The following is a 20,803-nucleotide window of genomic DNA, read 5'->3' on the forward strand; positions in this document are numbered from 1 at the left end:
CCCCCCTCCCTCAGCCCTACATATCCACTCACAACCCCCCCCCCTAGGACCGCCCCGGACCCCCCCACCCCATCCCAGCCGTGCGGGGGGGGCTCCCGAGGGAAAGGAATTCCCAAAAAACCCCCCCAATCCCGCCAGGCAGAGCTGGGAGGGGGCGACCCACCCCCACCCAGGGGGGGGTCTCCGGCCGAGCCCCCCAGAAAGGGGCTCCCCCCCCCTCCTCCCCCATGGATCTTCCCAAGGGAAAGGCGGGAGCCGGGAAGCTCCTGGTGTCATCCCTGCTGGATTCCAAGGATGAGCTGGAGGAGGTGAGGGGAGTTTGGGGGGGGTTGAGGGGGTCTTGGGCCCCTCCCTGCACCTGGAACACCTGGGAATGGGTTAGGAATGGGGGGCATCCAGCCTGGAATGCTGCCAGAGCTTCCCAGGATCTGGGAATCCTCCTGATCTATGTTATTCAGGCTCCAAATTCCCTGAATTCCCACCGGGCTTTTCTTCCTGGGAAGGTTTGGAGTCTCCCTGGGACACCTGGGGTCTGTTCCGGGGTGGAACAGGCTCAGGGACATTCCCAGGATGTGGGAATGCTCCTGCTCCATGTTCTCCTGGCCCTAATGCCCCCGGGCTGAGCTGTCCCTTGCCATTCCCTGTTTTCCAGAGGCTGGAACGCTGTGTGGGAATTGTGACCTCCCTGACCAACGGGCTCTCGGAGAGGGAGGCCAACGATGCCCTCAATGCCCACGTGAGTGAGCCCGGGAATGCTGGGAATCTGGGAATGCTGGACAGGGAGAGAGATGGGAATCTGGGAATGCTGACTGTGGAGGGAGCTGGGAAATGGGAACAGGGAAATGGCAGCTGGGAACAGGTGTGGGAACTGGGAATAGGGAATAGCTGTGGGTACGGGGAACTGGAAATAGGGAAGAGGTGTGGGATCTGGGAATGGGGAACAGGGAACTGGGAATAGGGAAGAGGTGTGGGAACTGGGAATAGGGAACTGGGAACGGGGAACTGGGAATAGGGAGGAGGTGTGGGAACCGGGAACAGTGTGGGAATAGGGAGGTGGGAATGAAACAGGGAACAGAGAATTGGGAACAGGAGCTGGGAACAGGGAATATTCCCTTCCCTTTCCCTGCCCTCCCCTCCATTCCCACCGGGAATCTCACCTGGAGCTGATCCCCCAGATCTGCAAAGGGGCCCCCCAGCACGAGGAGATTTGCCTGGGACTCTTCACCCTGGTCCTGACAGAGCCGGCCCAGGCACAGAAGGTGAGGAATCCCTGGAAAAGGCTGGGAATTCACACCCCCCCCGGGGGTTTTCCTGCCTGGAATTCCCTGCTGGAGGTACCGGAGGGGCCCTTTGGTGGAGCAGGGCCTGGAACATTCCAGGTCTGGCTGTGTCCGTGTGGGGCAGGGATGAGGATCCTGCCATGGAGAAGGGAGCTCAGGCTCCCTCCCATCCCAGGAATTCCTTGGATTTGCCATGGGAGGCAAATCCCAAATCTTCAAGGAACTCTCAGGCCTTTCCCAGTTTTTTCCTTGGGTTGGGAGACCTGGAATGGGGTTTTTCTCTTGGAAGCCACAGGGAGGTGCCTCCAGGAATCATCACCTGGAGAAAGAATGTGTCCAATTCCCAGGGAAAAACTGATTCCCAGAGCTCCACCTCCATTAAATCCACATCCTGGATCAGATTTGGGAGTCAGAGTCCTGGATTTGTCCCCATATCCAGGCCTCGGGAATCCCCTCATGGAAGCAAAACGTGCTTTTCTTGGGAATCTTTAGGCTGGACTGATGGGAATCAGGTTTTCCCTTGGATAAAGAGCTTTGCTCCTGAGGCCTTCCCAAATCCAGGCCCCAGGAATCACCTCGTGGAAGCAAAATGTGCTTTTCCTGGGAATCTTGAGGCCTGGCTGGTGGGAATCAGATTTTTCCTTGGATAAAAGGCTTTGCTCCAGCTCCCTGTTGGCCTGAGCATTCCCAAATCCTTCCCATGGATTCCTGGGGCCTGATCCTGCTCCATCCCAGCCCAGGGAATTCTGGAAAGCCTGGATCCAGCCAGGGCTCGGAGCAGCTCCCACCACATCCCTGTTTCCAAGACAAGGGGGATTTTCCCTTTTTTTTACTGCGAGAGCCAGAGATGTTTTTCCAAAGGCTGAACTTCCACCTCATGGAATAAACTCTGGGATGCTGGAGCTCACTGGGAATGCCCTGGGAGGCTCCTGGGGCAGGTGCTCCCACACGTGGAAGCAAAGGTTGGGCAAATCCAGCTGGGAAAACTTCCTGGCTCGTTCCTTTCCATGGATTCCTCTGGAAAAGGGAGGGATCATTCCAGTGGCGCCGGGAAGCTGGGACAGGGGGGTGTCTGCTGCTGCTCCAGGCACAGCTGCTCCCTTTTCCAAGGGAACAATTGGGAATAATTGAATCTGTCCCTGTGCCTGGAGCCAGGCAGGGATTCCTGCCAGGATTTGGGATGAGTTGTCCATCTGGAGATGGGGGGGAGGGTGGGTTAACCCTTCCCTGGCACCAGGAGAGATCCCAAAATCCCCCTGAAAGGCTTTGCAGGATTCCTGGGATCTGCTTGGCTGGAAAAACAGGGATGTTGTGCCCGGCTGAGGGGGCTCAGTGCCAGGGGAGGGTGGTCAGGGGAGCTCAGGGACCCCAAAAGCTGCTCAGGGACCCTCCCAGGCCCCCAAAGCTGCCCCAGGGCCCCCCAGGCTCCCCCGTGTCCAGGCCCAGCTGCCCCAGGGCTCCTCCTCCTTTTCCGGAATTATGGGATCGGAGGCCCCAGAGCCTCCTTGGGATGATCCAGGAGTCCCATCCCTCTCTCCCTCCCCCTCCAGGGCTGTTTTCTTTCCCTGTCCCCTCATTTAAAGCCTCATTAATCACTTGCTCCTGTTAATTAAACCCCCCCGAGCTGGGAGGAACCTCCGGATTGTGCCAACCTGGCAAAAATCAAGGAATTCAGGCTCTCCCCCTCATTCCTGAGGGATTCTCCCTGTCCCATCCGTGCTGGGATGACATGGGACAGGGTCTCCTCTCTGCCAGGTGGGGTTTATTCCTGGTATTCCAGTGTTTCCCTGTGGATTTGAGGGTGTGAGAAAGGGGGAAGAGCTGCCAGACTTCCCTAGGGAATGGGATTGTTGATCCTGGGATTTAAGCCCTCAACCAGGACTAAATCCCTTGGAGTGTCTCTGTTCCAGCTCTTCTCCCAAGGATCCTGCCAGGATCAGTTGAGAATGAATCCAGGGCTGTGTCCTGGGACATCCCAGTGGATTTAAATCCATGGAAAAACTCATTTCAATCACCTTAAAATCAACAAACAGCCCCCAAAGATTCCCCACCTCCGGGATCCTGGTTTTTTTTGCTTGGAATTTTGTGTGTGTTTGTGTTTTGCTGGGGGAAGGGGGGAGGGAGGAGCTCCAGGGTCAAAGGGGTCTTTGGAGCCTCATTACTAGGAGCTGCAGGGAAGGAGCCTCTGGAATATCCTGACATTTCCTGGCACTAATGAACCACTTCATTAATTGCTCCCTAGTCACGTCCTGCTGTCCTGAGGGAGGGAGGGAGGGAGGGAAGAGCTGGGAATGCTGGGAGCACCCAGAGCACCTTCACCCCCTGCCCAGTGTTTGTGAAAGTCCAGAAATTCCTTCCTTTCCCTACAGAAATTCCCTGTTCCCATCCCAGACCCCCCCAGACCTGGGCAGGATTTCTGGGTCTCAATCCCAAACTGAGCTGGAATCTCCAAATCCATCTGTGTGGAATTCCTGCGGGAGGAGCAGGTGGCTCCAATCCCTGACCCCAAGGATTTGGGATGTGCCCTGTGATCCCTGCCTTTTCTGGGTGCCAGGGAGGTTGGAGGGGGCTGGATGTGGGTTTATAGATCTTCCCCAAAGGAATGTGGGCTGTCCCTTTTTCTGGTGGTCCCTCTGGAGCCGTGGAAGGGATCAGGAACATCCTGGTTCATTCCTGGGGCTGAATCCAGTGAATCCAAGGTGTAGGGGAGGTTTATTCCCAGTTTTCCAATCCCTAGGATTTGAGGAGGGGGAGGAGCTGCCGGACTCTGTTCCCACTGTCAGGCAGATTCCCAGAGGATTTAAGGCTCTCCCTGCCTCCAATTCCATGGGATTTGTGGATTTGCTGTTCCCTGCTTAGGTGTGACAAAGGCAGGTGTTTTCCATGATGATTTTCCCTTTTTCCATGACCTTTTCCATTCTGGTTTTCCCGTTTTCCATGCCCTTTTCCCGCAGTGCTACCGGGACCTGGCCCTGGTGAGCCGGGATGGGATGAACATCGTCCTCAACAAGATCAACCACATCCTCATGGAAAAGTACCTGAAGCTCCAGGACACCTGTCGGACACAGGTGAGGGAAAACCCCTGGAATCACCTTCTCCACACCAACCAGGAATAGGGGGAGGTTGGGGCCACTGGGAATAGGGAACAGGAGCAGGGAATGGATGGCAACAGGAAATAGGGAACTGGGAACAGGGAACTGGGAATAGGGAGCAGCTGTGGGAGCTGGTGGCACTGCTGTCGCTCCGAGTGATGGAGGCACCTTTGGAATGGGAATGTGGTGGAGTGGGGGGAGGTGATGGATGGTCTGATCCCGAATCCCTGCCCCATGCATTCCCACGCTCCCAGCTGGTGTGGCTGCTCCGGGAGCTGGTGAAGAGCGGAGTGCTGGGAGCCGACGGAGTCTGCATGACCTTCATGAAGCAGATCGCAGGTGAGCCCTGCAGGGGGGTGGGATCGCACCTGGATACACTGGGATACACTGGGATACACCAGGAATCCCACCTGGAGACACCAGGATGGAGCTGGAGCTGAGTGGGATCTTCCGGGGATCTGTCCTAGGATGTGTTCCCAGCTCAGCTCCCACGGATCCCTGGGGTCCATCCCCAGCTCCTAGGAGCCTTCCCCAGCCTGTCCAGGAAGGAATTCCCTCCTGGGAGGACAGAGCCAGGGATCCCCCTCCACGATCCTGTTGTTCCCTCCCAAGGGATGGACCAGCCGGAGCCGGGAGGCTCCTGGCAAAGGCTGGAACAGCCAGGAAGTGTTGGCTTCCTGTTGCTGCCTTTCCCTGGGATCAGCTGGGCTGGCAGCTCCTGGAGAGCAGGGGAGCTGATGATCCCATGGGATGATCCCACGGGAAGCCCCCCCGGCCAAGCCGCACTCACGCCTTTCCGGAGCCACAGGAACGGCGCCTCTTCCGTGTTCCTGGGGCTGGGAATGACGTCCACGGGGCTGGAATTGTGTCTCACGGCAAACCTGGGGCTGTGTCTTTGCTGGGACACACTGGGAGGTGCTGGGACACACTGGGAAGTGCCAGGACACGCTGGGAAGTGCCAGGTCAGCTCCAGGGGGGAAAAGGATGGAAGGGAGGGACAGTCCAGAGCGCCTCAGCCCTGCTGCCACACGGAACAGCTGGAAAATCCCTGGAGAAGGAGGGCATTCCAAGTCCCTTGTGCTGCCCCTCCCCTGCAGGGCCCCTCCTGGCTCCCACCCAGTGACCTTCGTTATGATCCTATTGTTTGGGCCTCATGGAATTCCATGTTCTCCATGCTCCAGCTCCACTCTGAGGGGACACCTGGCCTTGATTCCAGAGTTTGGGCATTTTCCACAGGTGTCGTTTCCCCTTTGGAGCCTCAGCAGCTGCCAGTGGTTTCTATTCCCATCCCTTCCCGGCTTTCCCATTGCTTTCCAGAGGGATAATTCCTGACTCCATAGCTCCACGATTGTTTTCCAAAGGCTGTTGCAGCACAGACCCCTTGATCCCTGAGGGATCTTATCCCTGGGAATGTGTGGTGTCTGGGAATGACCAAGCACCTGGGGCAGGCAGGAATGAGGGCTCCAGGCACGGAGCAAACTCTGAGATGAGCCTTACTGGGAACACCAGGAGCAGTGGGAGCCACAATCCCAGGATCCCAGAATCCCACAGCTCCATCCAACCAGCTCTTCCCTGTCCTGTGGCTTTTCCAGGTGGGGATGTGACAGCAAAGAACATCTGGCTGGCAGAGAACGTTCTGGAAATCCTGACGGAGCAAAGGTACGGAGAACAGGGAGACCACCCCCCTCAGCCGCCTCACAGGGGGGTGTCCTGCCCTTCCCACATTCCCAAACAAGGAATTCCGAGCTCTTGCACGTTGTGTGGGGGAGAATGTCCCCAAATCCTCCCGAAATCCCCCCAGATCCCAAAATCCCTCCTCAGCAGGGTTGGGAGCGGGGCTGAGGAGCACAAGTGGCTCGGGACCAGCATCCCGGGAATGTTTCCTTCCCAAATTTCCTGATCTGTGGGGGAGGAGTTCCTTTGAGAGCAGCAGGACACTGTTAATTGCCCGAAAAGTTTCCTGTCTTTGAGCAGCTCTGGGATGGGCCATCTGGGAAGTTCATCCTGAGCTCCACATTGCCCTCCGGGGGCAAATGGTGCTCAGCAGAATTCCTGGCTGCAGAATTCCAGAGGCAGGGTTTGGGGACAGCTTGGCTCCAAGCTGGAATAGCAGTGAATAATCCCTAAAATCCCTTCATTGCTCTGGGACCAACTGGGTTGTTCCAGCATTTATTCAGCTCCTGGGCCGCAATTCCCTGTGGGAATTGTCCGCGGTGGAATTGTGTCCCTTGGGGTCCTTCCCAACCCATCCCACAAATCCCCGCCTGTCCCCATTCCCGGTGATTGTCCCCCTCCAGGCCATGATTCCCTGTGGGAATTGCCTGAGGTGGAGCTGTGTCCCTGCAGGGAGTGGGTGCTGAAGAGCAGCCTGCTGGTGGCCATGGCCGTGTACACGTACCTGCGGCTGCTCGTGGACCACCACGGCACCCCCCAGCTCCAGGGGCTGCGCCAGAAGGAGGTGGATTTCTGCATCTCCCTGCTCCGGGAACGGGTGAGTGCTGGGAACGGCCGGGAAGGGATTCCCAGCTCCAGGGGATCCGTCCTTGGAACGTCACAGGGGGTGTTGGGACCCAAGGGAAGGGCACAACACTGGTTGGACCGGGTTGGTCCCATCTCAGGGATCCCAACCTATAGATGATGGACATGTATCCCCATGGATCCCACCCTACAGATCGCACTCTATGATCCCATTCCATGGATCTCATGGATCCCACCCGATGGATCCAGCCTGTCCCAATCCCCTAGGTCAGTGGGAACAAGGAATTTGAGATCTCAGCGGGGGTCTCACCCCCAGACAGGGCTGGGGGGGGTCCCAGCAGCAGCTCCAGGCCACATTTGGCTCTGGATCCCTCAGAATCCCCCAAATCTGGGGTTGCATCCCCAAATCCCTGCTTTCCAGCTCCTCCCCCACCTCCCTCCTGTCAGGAGCTCTCGTGTCCAGCGCCGGCTCCGGAGCCTGGCCGGGATCCTGGGGAGAAACACGGCAGATTTATGGGCTGATTGTTTGCTTTGGGAGGGAGAACATTCCAAAATAGCTCCTGCCCTTCCCTGCCCGTGTCCCTGCTCCCATTCCGAGGGGGTTGGGATGCCAGGGGCAGGATCGGGAATGCTGTGCCTGGAGTGAGTCACCGGAGCTGTGAGAAGGGTGAAGGGCTCTGCTGCTTCTCCCTCCCCCTCTTCCCATCCCCCTGCTCCAGCAGATGACCAGGAGATGGGACTTTTCCCTGTTTTTTTCCCTAGTTCATGGATTGTTTCATGATCGGCCGGGACCTGGTGCGGCTGCTCCAGAACGTGGCGCGGATCCCAGAATTCGAGCAGCTCTGGAAGGACATCCTGCACAACCCGCAGGTGCTCAACACCCAGTTCACAGGTACCCAGCCTGGACCAGCTCCCTCAGCTCCACTGGCACCTTTTCCACGGATTTTTCAATGCTTAGAGTCCTCCGGGATTGAACCATCCCGAAAAACCTGATGGGAATGTTGTTAAATTGTGTTGCATGGATGTGACACTTCCGTGGTTTCTCATCCTCAAGGCCAGGTTGGAACAACCTTATCCAGTGGGAAGTGTCCCTGCCTGTGGAATGGATGATCCTTAAGGTCATTCCAACCCAAACCAGTCTGGAATTCCATGATAACTAGAGTTGCTTTGTTTAATTAACTGATTTATGAGCTGAGGTGGAGCTGGAGCCCAAACCAGGAAGGGTCTGAGCAGTGCCTGGAGAAGATCCATAAAAAGCAAGAATTCCAGAAGCTCCAGCAAGTGACTCTTAATTGGGATTTAATTTTTCCCAAGTTGGGTTAAAACTGACCCGAGGGGAGAGGGATGGATTTATCATTTTAATTTATATTAATAATATTCCTATCAATTATTCCCTTCTCTGGGGGCTTCACAGTGGGTTCTGGATGCAGCAATTCCAGGAAATGTGGAAATGGGACACTGAAGTGTTCCCACCCCTCTGGCACCACTTTAAGGTCACCTTAAACATCCAGGATGATGCTCAGGGAAAATTCCTAAAAACCTTCCTCCAACCAGATGTTTTTGACCTGTTCCAAGCAAAATCTTGATCCCTTTTGCCTGTATCCATGGGACTGACCTCTCCATGTCTTCCCAGGGGTCCTGCAGCTCCTCCAATCCCGAACTTCCCGCAAATTCCTGGCGTGTCGCCTCACTCCCGACATGGAAACCAAGCTGCTCTTCATGACCTCACGGGTAATTCCTGCCAAATTCCCTCCCAGATTCCTCCTGACACAGGTGAACCAGGGTCTACATGGGTTATCCCACCGAAATTCCCTCCCAAATTCCCCCTGGCACAGCTGGACCAAAGTCCTACAAGCATAATTCCCACCTCAATTCCCTCCCAAATTCCAACTCAGCTGAACCAGGGTCCTCCAAGGGTAATTCCACAAAAACTCCTTCTCAAATTTCCTCCCAGCTCATCTGTACCAATGTCCTCTGAGGGTAATTCCACCAAAATTCCCTCCCAAATTCCCTCCGGCCCAGCCAAACCAGGGTCCTACCTGGGAAATTCCACCTAAATTCTGTCCCAGATTCCTCCCCGGTCCGGCCCAAGCCAGGTCCTCCATGGGAATCCCCCCAATCCCGCCGCTCCAGGTGCGCTTTGGGCAGCAGAAGCGGTACCAGGACTGGTTCCAGAGGCAGTACCTGTCCACCCCGGACAGCCAGTCCCTGCGCTGCGACCTCATCCGCTACATCTGCGGGGTGGTGCATCCCTCCAACGAGGTGCTCAGCTCCGACATCCTGCCACGCTGGGCCATCATCGGCTGGCTGCTCACCACCTGCACCGTGAGTCCTGCGGGGGAATCCCTCGGGATGGGCTCCGCGGGGTTCCTGCTCCTGGGCCGTTCCCGGTGGTGGGCAGTGTTGTGGTGTGAGGGGTCTTGGCGTCGTGTTCCTGGGATAATCCGGGATGTTTTGTCTCCTGCAGTCTAACGTCGCTGCTTCCAATGCCAAGCTGGCCCTGTTCTACGACTGGCTCTTCTTCAACCCCGAGAAGGACAGCATCATGAACATCGGTGTGGGCAGGGGCCTCCTGGGGAGGGGCTCCAGGGGGGTTTTCCATGGGTGGGGTCTTCCTCGGGATGGGCTCCATTTGGATTGGATTGCTTCCATGGCGGTCTTCCTCTGGATGAGCTCCACAGGGATCTTCCATGGATGGGCTCCATGAGGGTTTTACATGGATGGGCTCCATGGGGGTTTTACATGGATGGGCTCCATGAGGGTTGTGCTTGGGATGGGCTCCATTGGGATTGAATTGCCTCCACGGGAGTCTTCCTCTGGATGGGCTCCATGGGGCTCCTGCTCTGGATGGGCTCCTTTGGGGGTACCTTGGGATCCCTGTCCCGATCCCACAGCAGGCTCTGCCAGGGGAACAGGGAATTTGGGATCCCTGGGGGTCTCATCCCTGTCACCCTTCCAGAACCTGCCATCCTGGTGATGCACCACTCCATGAAGCCCCATCCCGCCATCACGGCCACGCTCCTGGATTTCATGTGCCGGGTGAGTTTCCCTCGCTCTCCCAGGAATTCCCAGGGATCAGGGCTGGGAAAGCAGCCCCTGGGCTCCACAGATCCCAACCAGAACGGCTGTTCCCACTTTTTTTCCCCTCATTCCTCAGTGTCACCTCAAGTCCCCTTCTGATCCCTTTGAACTTCTCCTCTTATCCCAAATTAAGGAGGGATTGGCTGCCAAATTATCCACCTCTTCCAGCCCCTGGTGGGTCCTCCTGGATAAATCCAGGGGCCTTCCCAAGGTCGGAGTGTTGTGTCCATGTGTCCTTCATTAGTGGGAAGCCACTGTGGGAAGGGAATGCTGCCAGTAAATCCTTCCAGGATGATGCAGGAAAAAGGCTTCTGAATTGTTCCCTTGAGTTCCTCGTGGAATTCTTGGCTCAGAATTCCCCCCTGGAGGGGATCGGAGTCTCTCTGCAGCCCGGGATGATCCAGAGCCACTGTGTCCCATCCCTGAGCAGGGAAGCAGTGGCAGGAGCCGCTGCTTCCAGGAATTTGGTCCCAGGGAGGGCTGGGGGTGTTTCTTGGAAGCAGGATCTCCGTGGCCCTGGAAGTTGTTCACTCCTGTCCTTCCCAGTCCAAACCAGCTGCTGGCTCCTGGCGGAGGAGCTGGGTGGGAGGTTCCCAGGGTGTGCCAGATCCAGAGAGGAATCCTCTCCCTCCCTCTGGAAGCAAAGTCCTGTGTGTAGACAGAGTTTTTGGGGCCTCCTTCCCACATCCCCGAACTCTGACTCAGAGAATTCTCTGCCGCTAACACAGTTTTCCTCCCACTTCCAGATCATTCCCAATTTCTATCCCCCTCTGGATGTTCATGTCCGGCAGGGAGTGTTCAACTCCCTCACCCACATCGTGGAGAAGCGAGTCCTGGCGTAAGAGCGCCGAGTTTTCCCACATTTTATGGGATTTTCCCCCATTTTCCCTGAGTCAGGAGCCTCACAGAGCTCCGAGGGGGGTGGTGTTGTCCTGGATCCTGGGAGAAGCCACAGTTGTGTCTGGGAACAGCCACAGTTGTGTCTTTCTGGTGCTGAGGGTTGTCCTGGAGCTGTTCCTTGAAGGAAAGGGGTGGGGAGGAGGGAATTTCCAGCCTCAGACCAGTGGGAATGACCCTGGGATGAGCCGAGGTCATGGAGCTCTGGGTCCTCTTGTCCCATTCCCACGTGGTGGATTGAGGGAAGCTCCAGGTGGGATCTGGGACAAACCCTGGGAAGAGCCCCCCAACATTCCCAGTGGGATGTATCCTCTGCATCCCAGTTCCTGCTTATCCCAATCCCTTCCTGCCCTCCCATCCCAGGCACTTGGCCCCCCTCTTTGACAACCCCAAGCTGGACAAGGAGCTCCGGGCCATGCTGAGGGAGAAATTCCCAGAATTCTGCAGTTCCCCCTCGCCCCCCATCGAAGGTAGGGAATGGGGGGTGGGATGGGGCTTTCCCTGGAATCCCTGAAGCAGCAGCAGGGTCAGATGGGACTCCAAGGAGAAGAATTTGGGATTTAGGGGGGTTGTGGTCACTGCACTGGAGAGGCACAACACCCCTTCCCTCTTTTCCATGGAGCTTCTGAGCATCCCCAGGATCCCTCCCCTCTTCCCAAAGCATTTTACTCCTGTTCCTGGAGCTGTTTCTCAGGATGGGTGGCCCAGGCAGAGCCCTGGAGCTTCCCGAGCCCTCTCCCTGCTCCGACCCCCCCCGCAGTGAAAATCGAGGAGCCCGTTCCCATGGAGATGGACAATCACCTGGCAGAGAAGGATGACGGTTGCTATGACAACGCCGAGGCTGCTTTCAGTGATGATGAGGAGGATCTGAACAGCAAAGGTGAGGGGACTCAGCTTCCAGCCCGGAATTCTCAAGGGATTCCTCACCAGCACCGTGCCCTTGGTGGAGAGTTCCCACCTCCAAACACAATTCCCTCAAAGCCCCTTGTCTGGGAGCTGATCCCCTTTGGAGATCCCTTCTCCTCCAGGAGAAGGTGTGGAGCTGCTGCTTCCCAGTCCCTGGCAGCAGGTCCAGAGCATTGGATCCAGATCCAAAGGGAAGGGCTATCGGGCTTTTTCTTTCCTGGCCATTCCCTGGAGCTTTAGAGATTCCAACTGGTCCCACACAAATCCCTCTGTTCCCCCTCTGGAGCTGTTCCCGCCCTCGGTGGTTGGATCCTCCTGGACTTCCTGGGGGTTTCACAGCAGTGGGAAGGGACCACAGGCCTGGGATGGGGCAGAGGATGTGACACAGCAGTCCCAAAATCCCAGTCCCAATCCATGGAGCACATTGGGAATGCTGAAGGATGAGGTTTGGGAATGGAACTGAAGAGGGATCACAATCCTGGACACCGTCCGTGTTTGGCTCCCTTCCCATCCTCATCCCTGTGACCTGGACACGTCTCCAAGGGGAAGGATCCCAGGGTGGGACAGGGATTGTCTCCAGAGTTCTTTAAACCTTGGGAAAATCCCTGATTTCCCGTGGTGTCCCCTGATTCAGGGAAGAAGAGGGAGTTCAGGTTCCATCCCATCAAGGAATCCATTGTGGAGGAGCCTGTGGATATCACCCCATTCCTGGACCAGCTGGACGAGTCCCTGAAGGACAAAGTGCTGCAGCTGCAGAAGGGCAGGTCGGGGCCTTTCCCATTCCCATTCCTGTGGATCTCTCCAGGGAAGTGGTTCCCAAGGCCTTCCAGCTCCAGAGCTCCTCCAGCCCCTTGAGCACGGAGAGGGAGTTCCTGCAGGAAAAGGGGTTGGGAAGGTGCTGGTGAGGAGCCTGTCCTTGGAGCAGGACACAGCAGGAATTCCTGGGAGCTGCAGTGGGGCTCTGGGTCAGGGACAGGGAAGGAAAAGGCTCCGAGTTTCCCCCTCTGATATGGGATTGAGGAAAAGGGGGTTTGGAGCATTGGGATGGAACAGGGAACCTGTGTCCAAGTGTTCTCCATGTTCCTGCTGGAATTCACTGCCTTCAGGGAGGTTAAACAGAGCTCCCGACCTTGGCTCAGCCAACTGATTCCATGGAATTTATGGCTCCAAGGGCACTTAACCTCCTGCTTTTAATCCTGGAATTTGCCTGTCTTGCTCCGGGGACTGCCAGATCCGTAGCAGATCCTCCTGGATGTGCCTCCGAAAAACCTGGCGCTGACCCCCCACCCTGAGCCCCCCAGCCCGGCACAAATTCCCTCATGTCCCTACTCCCCCAATCTTCCCAAATAATTTGGATTTCCTCTTGTTTTCGTGCTGCAGTGACACGGAAGCGCAGTGTGAGGTCATGCAGGAAATCGTGGATCAGGTCCTGGAGGTAACAGAGCTGGGATGGGCTGGGATGGAGCTCCCAGCTGGGATCTGGGATCTCCTCTGCCACTGGGGTTGGGACACAGGAGTGTGGAAACACCTGGATCTGTTTGGGATCCGTTTTGGGAGCCCAGGATGCCCCTGGGCAGTTTCGTCCATGGGAGGGTCTCCCGGGGCCGGATCAATCCATCAGGGCTTTGTGTCCCTGTTCCCGGTGCCTGAACATACCCAGGAGCTGCTGGGAGAGAGCTGGGATAGCTGGAAGTGGTCTGGGATGGGTGGGAGTGATCTGGAATCACTGGCAGAGAACTGGGATCACTGGGAATGGTCTGGGATAGCTGGGAGAGATCTAGGATCCCTGTCAGTGATCTGAGAGATCTGGGAGTGGTCTAGGATCACTGTCAGAGATCTGGGATTGCTGGGAGTGATCTGGGATGTTTCCAAGCTTTTTTGGAGGGGGGAAGGCTCCATCCCCTGCCCCCATCTGGAGTCAAGAGGCCCTTTGGGATCTGGGAGCAGGATCATGGGAAGGGGATGTAAATCCTCATCTCCACATGTCCACAGTCCCATTGGCACAGGGAGAGCTGGACTCCTGGTGTTAATTGGGAGCATCAATCAGGGGCTGGAAAATGGCTCTGGAGCCGCCCGGGATCCGTTCCCAGAGCTGGGCAGGGGGATGTTCCCATGTCCCTCATCCCTGTCCCTCTTCCAGGAGGATTTCGACTCGGAGCAGCTCTCTGTCCTCGCCTCCTGCCTCCAGGAGCTGTTCAAGGCTCACTTTCGTGGGGAGGTTCTGCCAGAGGAAATCACAGAGGAGTAAGGATTGGGAATTCTTTTATGTGACTCGTCCTTCCACACTGGATTTGGGCTTTTCCCAGGGAAATATCCCCATTTTGGGAAGGGAAGTTCCTCTGCTGAACTCACAAACCAGCCCCAAAAAGCTCTTCATCCAAGGTTTTCTTGGAGCAGGACCTGCAATCAGAGCTGTTGGGGGGAAACATGAACAAAATCCGGGAGTTTTCCTGGGAAAACATGGAATGTGGGTGCCCAGAGGGCTCAGTGTCCATTTATCCCGCAGGTCCCTGGAGGAGTCTGTGGGGAAACCTCTCTACCTGATATTTAGGTATGTGTACTCCCAAATCCTTGGAATTTATGAGCTTAATCCCACCTGATCCCAGTGCTGATCCCACAATCCCAAGAGTTTCTCACTGTCTGGTTGTGTTTTTAGTGGAAAACGCAGGAAAGCCAGAGTTGTTTGGGGGAATTCTGTGGGAATTTGGGGAAGTGGAGCTCCCACATGCAGGCCCTGGGAGCTGGTTTTCCCTGTGAGGAGGCTGCTCTGTGTTATCCCAGTGACATTCCCGTGTTCCCAAGGAACCTGTGCCAGATGCAGGAGGACAACAGCGGCTTCTCCCTGCTCCTGGACCTGCTCTCCGAGCTCTACCAGAAGCAGCCCAAGATTGGGTACCACCTGCTCTACTACCTGAGGGCCAGGTGAGCACACCGGGGCACCTCCCTCTCACCTGGGCCCCTCTCTCACCTGTGGCTCAACCCTCCCCTGTCCCTTGCTGTCCTCTGCCGTCCCCTCACATGTCCCCTCTGTCCCCAGCAAAGCTGCCCTGGGGAAGATGAGCCTGTACGAGTCCTTTGCTCAGGGATCTCCCCACCTGTCCCCTCCCCTGTCCCCTGCTGTCCCCTCACGTGTCCCCTCACGTGTCCCCTCACGTGTCCCCTCACGTGTCCCCTCACGTGTCCCCTCACGTGTCCCCTCTGTCCCCAGCAAAGCTGCCCTGGGGAAGATGAGCCTGTACGAGTCCTTTGCTCAGGCCACGCAGCTCGGGGAGCTCCACACCTGCCTCATGATGGACATGAAGGCCTGTCAGGAGGACGACGTGAGGCTGCTCTGCTTCCTCACCCCCTCCATCTACACCGAGGTGAGACCCCACCTGAGACCCCTCACTGAACCCCTCCATCTACACCAAGGTGTGACCCCCACCTGGGACCCCTCACCTGAGAGCGCATTCCAGGGGCACCAGGAACCCCTCACCTGTTGCAGGTGTGCCCTGAGCTCATTCCCATTCCTTAGGGTGGGAATTCTGTGGGAAGGGGCACAGGCACAGCCTGGAGAGGGGAGGAAAACCTGTGTCTGTGGTGCAGGAGCAGCAGCCAGATCCCTCCCCAGTCCTTGGGATTCCTCCCAGTGGGGTCAGACTGGTCCTTCCCCACGGACACAGTGACCCCGAGTGCCGGGACCAGCCAGTCTGCACATCCCGATCCATGTGGAGCCGCCAGAATTCCCGGCCTTTGGCTCCCAGGGTGATGGATGGGCTGTTTCCGTCTGTGTCACCACGAGGCCCCGGAACAGGGAGAGGGAAAAACAGGGAATTCCAGGAGCTCTGGGATGGCTGACGGCTGCCACCCCTTGGACACTTCACACTCCCGGCGCAGGCTGGGCCCTCCGGAGTTTTTCCATTGAGATTGGAGCTTCTGGGAGGCTTTTCCCTGGTGCCTTTCCCTGAACCTGCCTGGATTTTGTGCTTTCCCAGTTCCCGGACGAGACCCTCCGGAGCGGGGAGCTGCTCAACATGATCGTGGCCGTCATCGACTCCTTCCAGGTGGGAAGCAGCTCCTTCCCGACATGGCAGCTCATTCCCAACTCCTTCCCCATCCCTCTGCCCCATTCCCGGGAGATTAAACCCCAAAACATTCCATATGCGAGCTCCTCTTCCTTAGTGCTCCGCTCCCCATCACGGAGCTCCAGGTGTTCCTTGTGGTGTCCAAAGGCTGAATCCAAACCTCTGCTTACAAGGGATCTCCTGGAGAGTGATTTCCTGGACAATCAGTGCTAATTATCCCTAATTAACCCCTTGGCGGAAGGGGGTGGGGGTGGGAACGGGACTACACGGACGGGACACTGCAGAGCCACCGCGGGAGAGCTATTCCAACAGCACATCCCGCTGGCTCTTCCCATCCTGCTCCCGCTGGGAGGCAGCTGCAGAAGCTCCTGGCAGGAATTTTCCCTGCCCCGAGTTGCCATGAGAACCCAAAAATATCCCTGGGGGCACCGGGGGGCGCCTCTGGAATGCCGGGGGCACTTCTGGAATGCCGAGCTCCGTCTGGAGCGGGATCTGCCGATAACCCCTCACCCCGCCCTATTTATACCCCGTTCCCGGCCACTCCTGCCTTTCCCAGCTGGAATGCTGTGCCAGCAAGTTTTCCAGGGGATGGGAGCCGGGGCAGGAAAAGTTTGAGCCGGGATGTTCTGACCTTCCCCACCGGCTCAGCCCCCAAATCCAAAGGTTTGGTTGTTCCTGGAGCGTTTCCTCTCCCCTCCCTGCTCCCATTCCTTCCTTCGGTTCTTCCTGGTATTCTCCAGGTGTTTCCCGGTTTCCAGGGTCTGCCAGGGTGGAGTCAGCCTGTCTGGGGGATCCAGGGGGCTGGATCCAGAGAGGGAGATTCAGAGGGTCCTCTGGGGTCCAGAGGGGCAGGGAGGAAGGTGGATGAGGAGCAGAGATCCAGAGGATAAAGAGCAGAGATCCAGGGAATGAGGAGCAGAAATCCAGAGGATGAGGATGAGGAGCAGGGAGGAAGATGCATGAGGAGCAGGGATCCAGAGGATGAGAAGCAGCTCCTTCCCTACATGGCAGCTCATTCCCAACTTGGGAGCTCCTTCCCAACCTCTCTGCCCTATTCCCAGGAGATTTGACCCCAAAATGGAGCCGAAGTGGGCTCTGTGTGCAGGGAACAGCCCCCACCCACCTCTCCCGGAGATCCTAGGGATGCTCTCGGGAGCCATTGGCCCCTTTCCCACCAGGATCTCTGGGCTTTCCTGCTGGATCCCACCTGGGAACGCTCCGCAGATCCCAGGTACCCCCTGACCCCCCTCTTGTGCCCCCTTGCAGCTGCAGGAGCTCGTGTGCCACGTGATGATGGGGAACCTCGTCATGTTCCGCAAGGATTCCGTGCTCAACATCCTCAGTGAGTGGCATTCCCGGGCTGGGAATGAGAGCAGAGCAATGCCCAGGAAGCCCCCAGTTTGTGGAGACCCCCCCAAATCCTTGGGAAGGGAGAAGGCTCCAGCCTTAGCCACGGTGTTGCCCTTTCCAGAGAGGGCCTTTCCCACAGGGAGATCCCTGTGGGGCTGCTCCAAGAGGCTCCTTGGGCTGCCCGGGGTATCCCGAGGGCTGGATTTGCTCCAGGGATTGAAGGATCATGGCCCCAAAACGGATTGTGGGATTTATCCCTGTGATCCAAGCCCATAATGGTTTTACTGGGTGATATTCCCAGGAGCTGCAGCATTCCATGGTGCCAGGCAGGGTGATCCCAGGCTCCTGGGAACTGAAAAATAAGCCAAGGAAGAGGAAAATCTCAGAATCTGCCCCAGTTCCACGGGGTCCTCACAGAGCCGGGACGGGGAGCTCGGTATTCCCGGAGCTCTGTGTTCCCAGAGCTCCATGTTCGCAGAACGAATCCCACTGTTCCTGATCCAGCTTTGGGGTCACAAAGCCGGAAGCAGTGGGATAAGCCCCTTAATTAATGAGCCTTGTTAATCCCAGAGCCTCTTCCCAGGACAGGGCTCTGGCCCCATTCCCAGTGCTCTAGAGGAGGTTGGGGAGGACCCTGGGCAGGTTTGGAGGTCTCCAGAGCTCGGAAAGGGGCTGTGACAGGTCCTTCTTGTCCCCCTTGTCCCCCTTGTGCCTGTTGTCCCCATTGTCTTTATTGTCCTTGTTATCCCTGTTATTCCCCTTATCCTTGTTATCCCCCTTGTCCCTCTTGTCCTGTTATCTCTCGTCCCTGTTGTCCTTGTTGTCCCCGTTATCCCCATTCTCCCTGTTTTCTCCACTGTTGTCCCCATTATCCCTGTTGTCCCCATTGACCCCATTATTCCTCTTGTCCTCCTTGTCCATGTTGTCCCCATTGTCCTTGTTATCCCTGTTATCCCTGTTGTCCCTGTTGTCCCTACTGCCCGTTATCCCTCTTGTCCCATTGTCCCACCCATTGTCCCTCTTGTCCTTGTTATCTCCATTCTCCCCATTGTCCCTCTTGTCCCCGTTGTCCCTTTTGTCCCCCTCCCCACCCCAGTCCAGAGCTTAGACTGGGAGACCTTCGAGCAGTACTGCACGTGGCAGCTGTTCCTGGCCCACAACATCCCGCTGGAGACCATCATCCCAATCCTGCAGCACCTCAAGTACAAGGGTGAGTGTCCCCAGCCCAGGGGGACCACGCCAGGTGGGACCCCCGGGCTGAGCCGGACCCTCCTCCTTCCCAGAGCATCCCGAGGCCTTGTCCTGCCTCCTGCTGCAGCTCCGCAGGGAGAAGTGAGTGCTGGGGGGCCTGGGGGGCACCAAGGGGGCCCAGGGACCACTGGGACTGTGTCCCCATGGGAGCTGGGATGCACTGGGATAACGAGAGCCCCTGGCAGTACCTGGAATTCTGGATGGAGGGGACACCAAGGGGGCTCTGGGGCGGATCCAGAGTGGGTCCTGGGAGACACTGAGGGGGCTCTGGGGTCACTGAGGGGTCTCTGGGGGAACCACCAGGACTGTCCCCATTGCTCCACGGAAGCTGGGATTCACTGGGATACTGGGAGCCCCTGGCTCTGCCTGGAGTCCTGGATGGGGGGGCCACTGAGGGGGTTTTGTGGGGGCACCAAGGGGGGGGTCTGGGGAGGCACTGAGGGGGTCCAGGGACCACCAGGACTGTCCTCATTGCCCCACGGGAGTGGGTTTCACTGGGAGCCCCTGGAATCCTGGGGGGGAAGCACCAAGCTGGGTGCTGGGGGTCTCCAAGGTGGGTCTGGGGGCATCACCCCTCCTCCCCATTCCCGGTTTTCCCAGGCCCAGCGAGGAGATGGTGAAGATGGTGCTGAGCCGGCCATGCCACCCCGACGACCAGTTCACCACCAGCATCCTGCGGCACTGGGGGCTGCGCCACGACGACCTGCTGGGCGAGCACATCAAGGCCCTGCTCATCAAGAACAACAGCCTGCCCAGGAAGAGGCAGAGGTTGGATGGGGAGAGCCATTCCCAGGGGATTCCCAAACTTGGGAATGTGTGGGGGGATGGTTCCCACCTGCCCCAGAAGGTGGCTGTGCCCCCTTCCCACAGAATTCCCCCCTAAGGAATGGGGTTGGATTTCCTCCCCTTCCCAGGCTGTGCTCCCTTCCCACAGAATTCCCAATTCCCATCCCTGGTTTTGGGGGATCCTGCCCTGTTTTGGGGAGTCTCACCCTGGATTTGAGGGGCCCCATCCCAAATTCCTGTGTTCCTGTGTCCCCCCAGCCTGCGCAGCTCCAGCAGCAAACTGGCCCAGCTGACCCTGGAGCAGATCCTGGAGCACCTGGATAACCTTCGGCTCAACCTCACCAACACCAAACACAACTGTGGGTGCCCCCAGGGACACTGGGATACTGGGAATATCTGGACTCTGGGAGGCAGGGGGGGATCCTCTGCCTGCAGGGACCATCCCAGTCACCCCATGGGACACGGGGAGTCCCTGCCCTGTATCCAGAGCCCTGCCTGGGTGGGATTCCCGTGTCCCGGCGCTCCCTGACCCCCATTCCCGGTGCTCCCCCAGTTTTCAGTCAGACCCCGATCCTGCAGGCGCTGCAGCACGTCCAGGCCAGCTGTGACGAGGCCCACAAGATGAAGTGAGTCCTCCCCTCCCCTCCCTGCCTGCCTCCCTGCCTGCCTCCCCAAAGCCCCCCTGACACCCCTTTTTCCCTGCTCCAGGTTCTCCGACCTGTTTTCCCTGGCCGAGGAATACGAGGATTCCTCCAGCAAGCCCCCCAAGAGCCGCCGCAAAGCCACGGCGCTGGCGAGTCCCCGCAGCCGCAAGAACGCGGCGCAGCCCCCCAACAACGAGGAGGAGTCGGGCTCCAGCAGCGCCTCGGTGAGATCCCCCCCCCAGCCCCCCAGGGCAGGATTTGGGGCCCCCAAATGACCCCCAACCCCCCCATGCAGGAGGAAGAGGACACCAAACCCAAACCTGCCAAGAGGAAAAGGAAAGGCTCGTCCGCCGTGGGCTCCGACAGTGACTGAGGGCTGGGACCCCCTGGTGAGGGCTGGAACCGCCCCCACCTCGGTGGGACCCCCCACCCCCCGGTGAGGGCAGGGACCCCCCCTCGATGGGACCTCCAAACCGGTGCCAGCACATCCCATGGGAACAGGGCCAGGGCCCCCCTGGCTCCCCCCACCCTCCCTCTTCACAACGTGGGGAGGGGTCTCAGTGTGTGTCCCTCCCCCAGCGTGGACGGGGATCCCTCCCCGAGGGGACACGAGAAAGGGAGGGGGACACAGCCCCCCAAGTTTTCGTATAGAAATGTAAATAAAGGGCGGAACTGAGTCGCTGCTCCAGGATGATTTGGGGAGGGGGACGAGGGTCCTGCCCGTGGGGAGGGGGGACATCGACGCCCCCCGACCCCCCCCCAGCCCCCTGCCCATCCCCCCGGGGACCTGCTGGGGGGGGAGACAAGGGGGGACCCCCTTGGAAGGGGGGTTAGGTTGGGGGGGTCCTGCCCACACCGAATGAGGAGGGGGCGACACCCCCGGCCCCCCCCGGGGCTCCATCAGCGCTTTTAAGTGTTTTTTAAAAAAAACAGCAATAAAAACCTGCCATGTTTTTGTACCAAACGGCCCTACT

The 20,803-nt window shown here is 58.0% G+C and overlaps 2 protein-coding genes across 3 annotated transcripts in view; both read left to right on the forward strand.

The window, feature by feature from the left end:
* Positions 1–6,958, forward strand: part of SNAPIN (SNAP associated protein) — a 24,906-nt gene extending 17,948 nt beyond the window's left edge. Inside the window, exon 6 of the transcript XR_001878598.1 lies at positions 6,948–6,958. The gene's annotated coding sequence lies outside the window, so the exon portion shown is untranslated. The remainder of the gene's footprint in view (positions 1–6,947) is intronic.
* The window catches only part of INTS3 (integrator complex subunit 3), a 21,396-nt gene extending 641 nt beyond the window's left edge, over positions 1–20,755 (forward strand). Inside the window, exons 2-31 of one of the 2 annotated variants that reach the window (XM_017838601.1) lie at positions 139–308; positions 653–736; positions 1,176–1,259; positions 4,235–4,348; positions 4,627–4,711; positions 5,965–6,031; positions 6,719–6,863; positions 7,613–7,742; positions 8,484–8,581; positions 8,984–9,175; positions 9,318–9,405; positions 9,810–9,889; positions 10,678–10,769; positions 11,192–11,298; positions 11,589–11,708; positions 12,369–12,498; positions 13,115–13,169; positions 13,875–13,978; positions 14,241–14,285; positions 14,537–14,656; positions 14,943–15,096; positions 15,709–15,777; positions 17,065–17,140; positions 18,245–18,358; positions 18,432–18,480; positions 19,000–19,167; positions 19,444–19,544; positions 19,739–19,811; positions 19,894–20,053; positions 20,125–20,202. In XM_017838601.1, coding sequence (XP_017694090.1) covers positions 228–308; positions 653–736; positions 1,176–1,259; positions 4,235–4,348; positions 4,627–4,711; positions 5,965–6,031; positions 6,719–6,863; positions 7,613–7,742; positions 8,484–8,581; positions 8,984–9,175; positions 9,318–9,405; positions 9,810–9,889; positions 10,678–10,769; positions 11,192–11,298; positions 11,589–11,708; positions 12,369–12,498; positions 13,115–13,169; positions 13,875–13,978; positions 14,241–14,285; positions 14,537–14,656; positions 14,943–15,096; positions 15,709–15,777; positions 17,065–17,140; positions 18,245–18,358; positions 18,432–18,480; positions 19,000–19,167; positions 19,444–19,544; positions 19,739–19,811; positions 19,894–20,053; positions 20,125–20,202 — 3,063 coding nt within the window. In that variant the 5' untranslated portion in view covers positions 139–227. Of the gene's footprint in view, positions 1–138; positions 309–652; positions 737–1,175; positions 1,260–4,234; positions 4,349–4,626; positions 4,712–5,964; positions 6,032–6,718; positions 6,864–7,612; positions 7,743–8,483; positions 8,582–8,983; positions 9,176–9,317; positions 9,406–9,809; positions 9,890–10,677; positions 10,770–11,191; positions 11,299–11,588; positions 11,709–12,368; positions 12,499–13,114; positions 13,170–13,874; positions 13,979–14,240; positions 14,286–14,536; positions 14,657–14,942; positions 15,097–15,708; positions 15,778–17,064; positions 17,141–18,244; positions 18,359–18,431; positions 18,481–18,999; positions 19,168–19,443; positions 19,545–19,738; positions 19,812–19,893; positions 20,054–20,124 lie in introns of those variants that run through there. The other variant, XM_017838600.1, reaches the window with a different exon arrangement.
* Positions 20,756–20,803: the final 48 nt, after the last annotated feature.

This window comes from Lepidothrix coronata, unplaced genomic scaffold, assembly GCF_001604755.1.
Source record: "Lepidothrix coronata isolate B3197 unplaced genomic scaffold, Lepidothrix_coronata-1.0 Scaffold349, whole genome shotgun sequence".
Taxonomy (NCBI): Eukaryota; Metazoa; Chordata; class Aves; order Passeriformes; family Pipridae; genus Lepidothrix; species Lepidothrix coronata.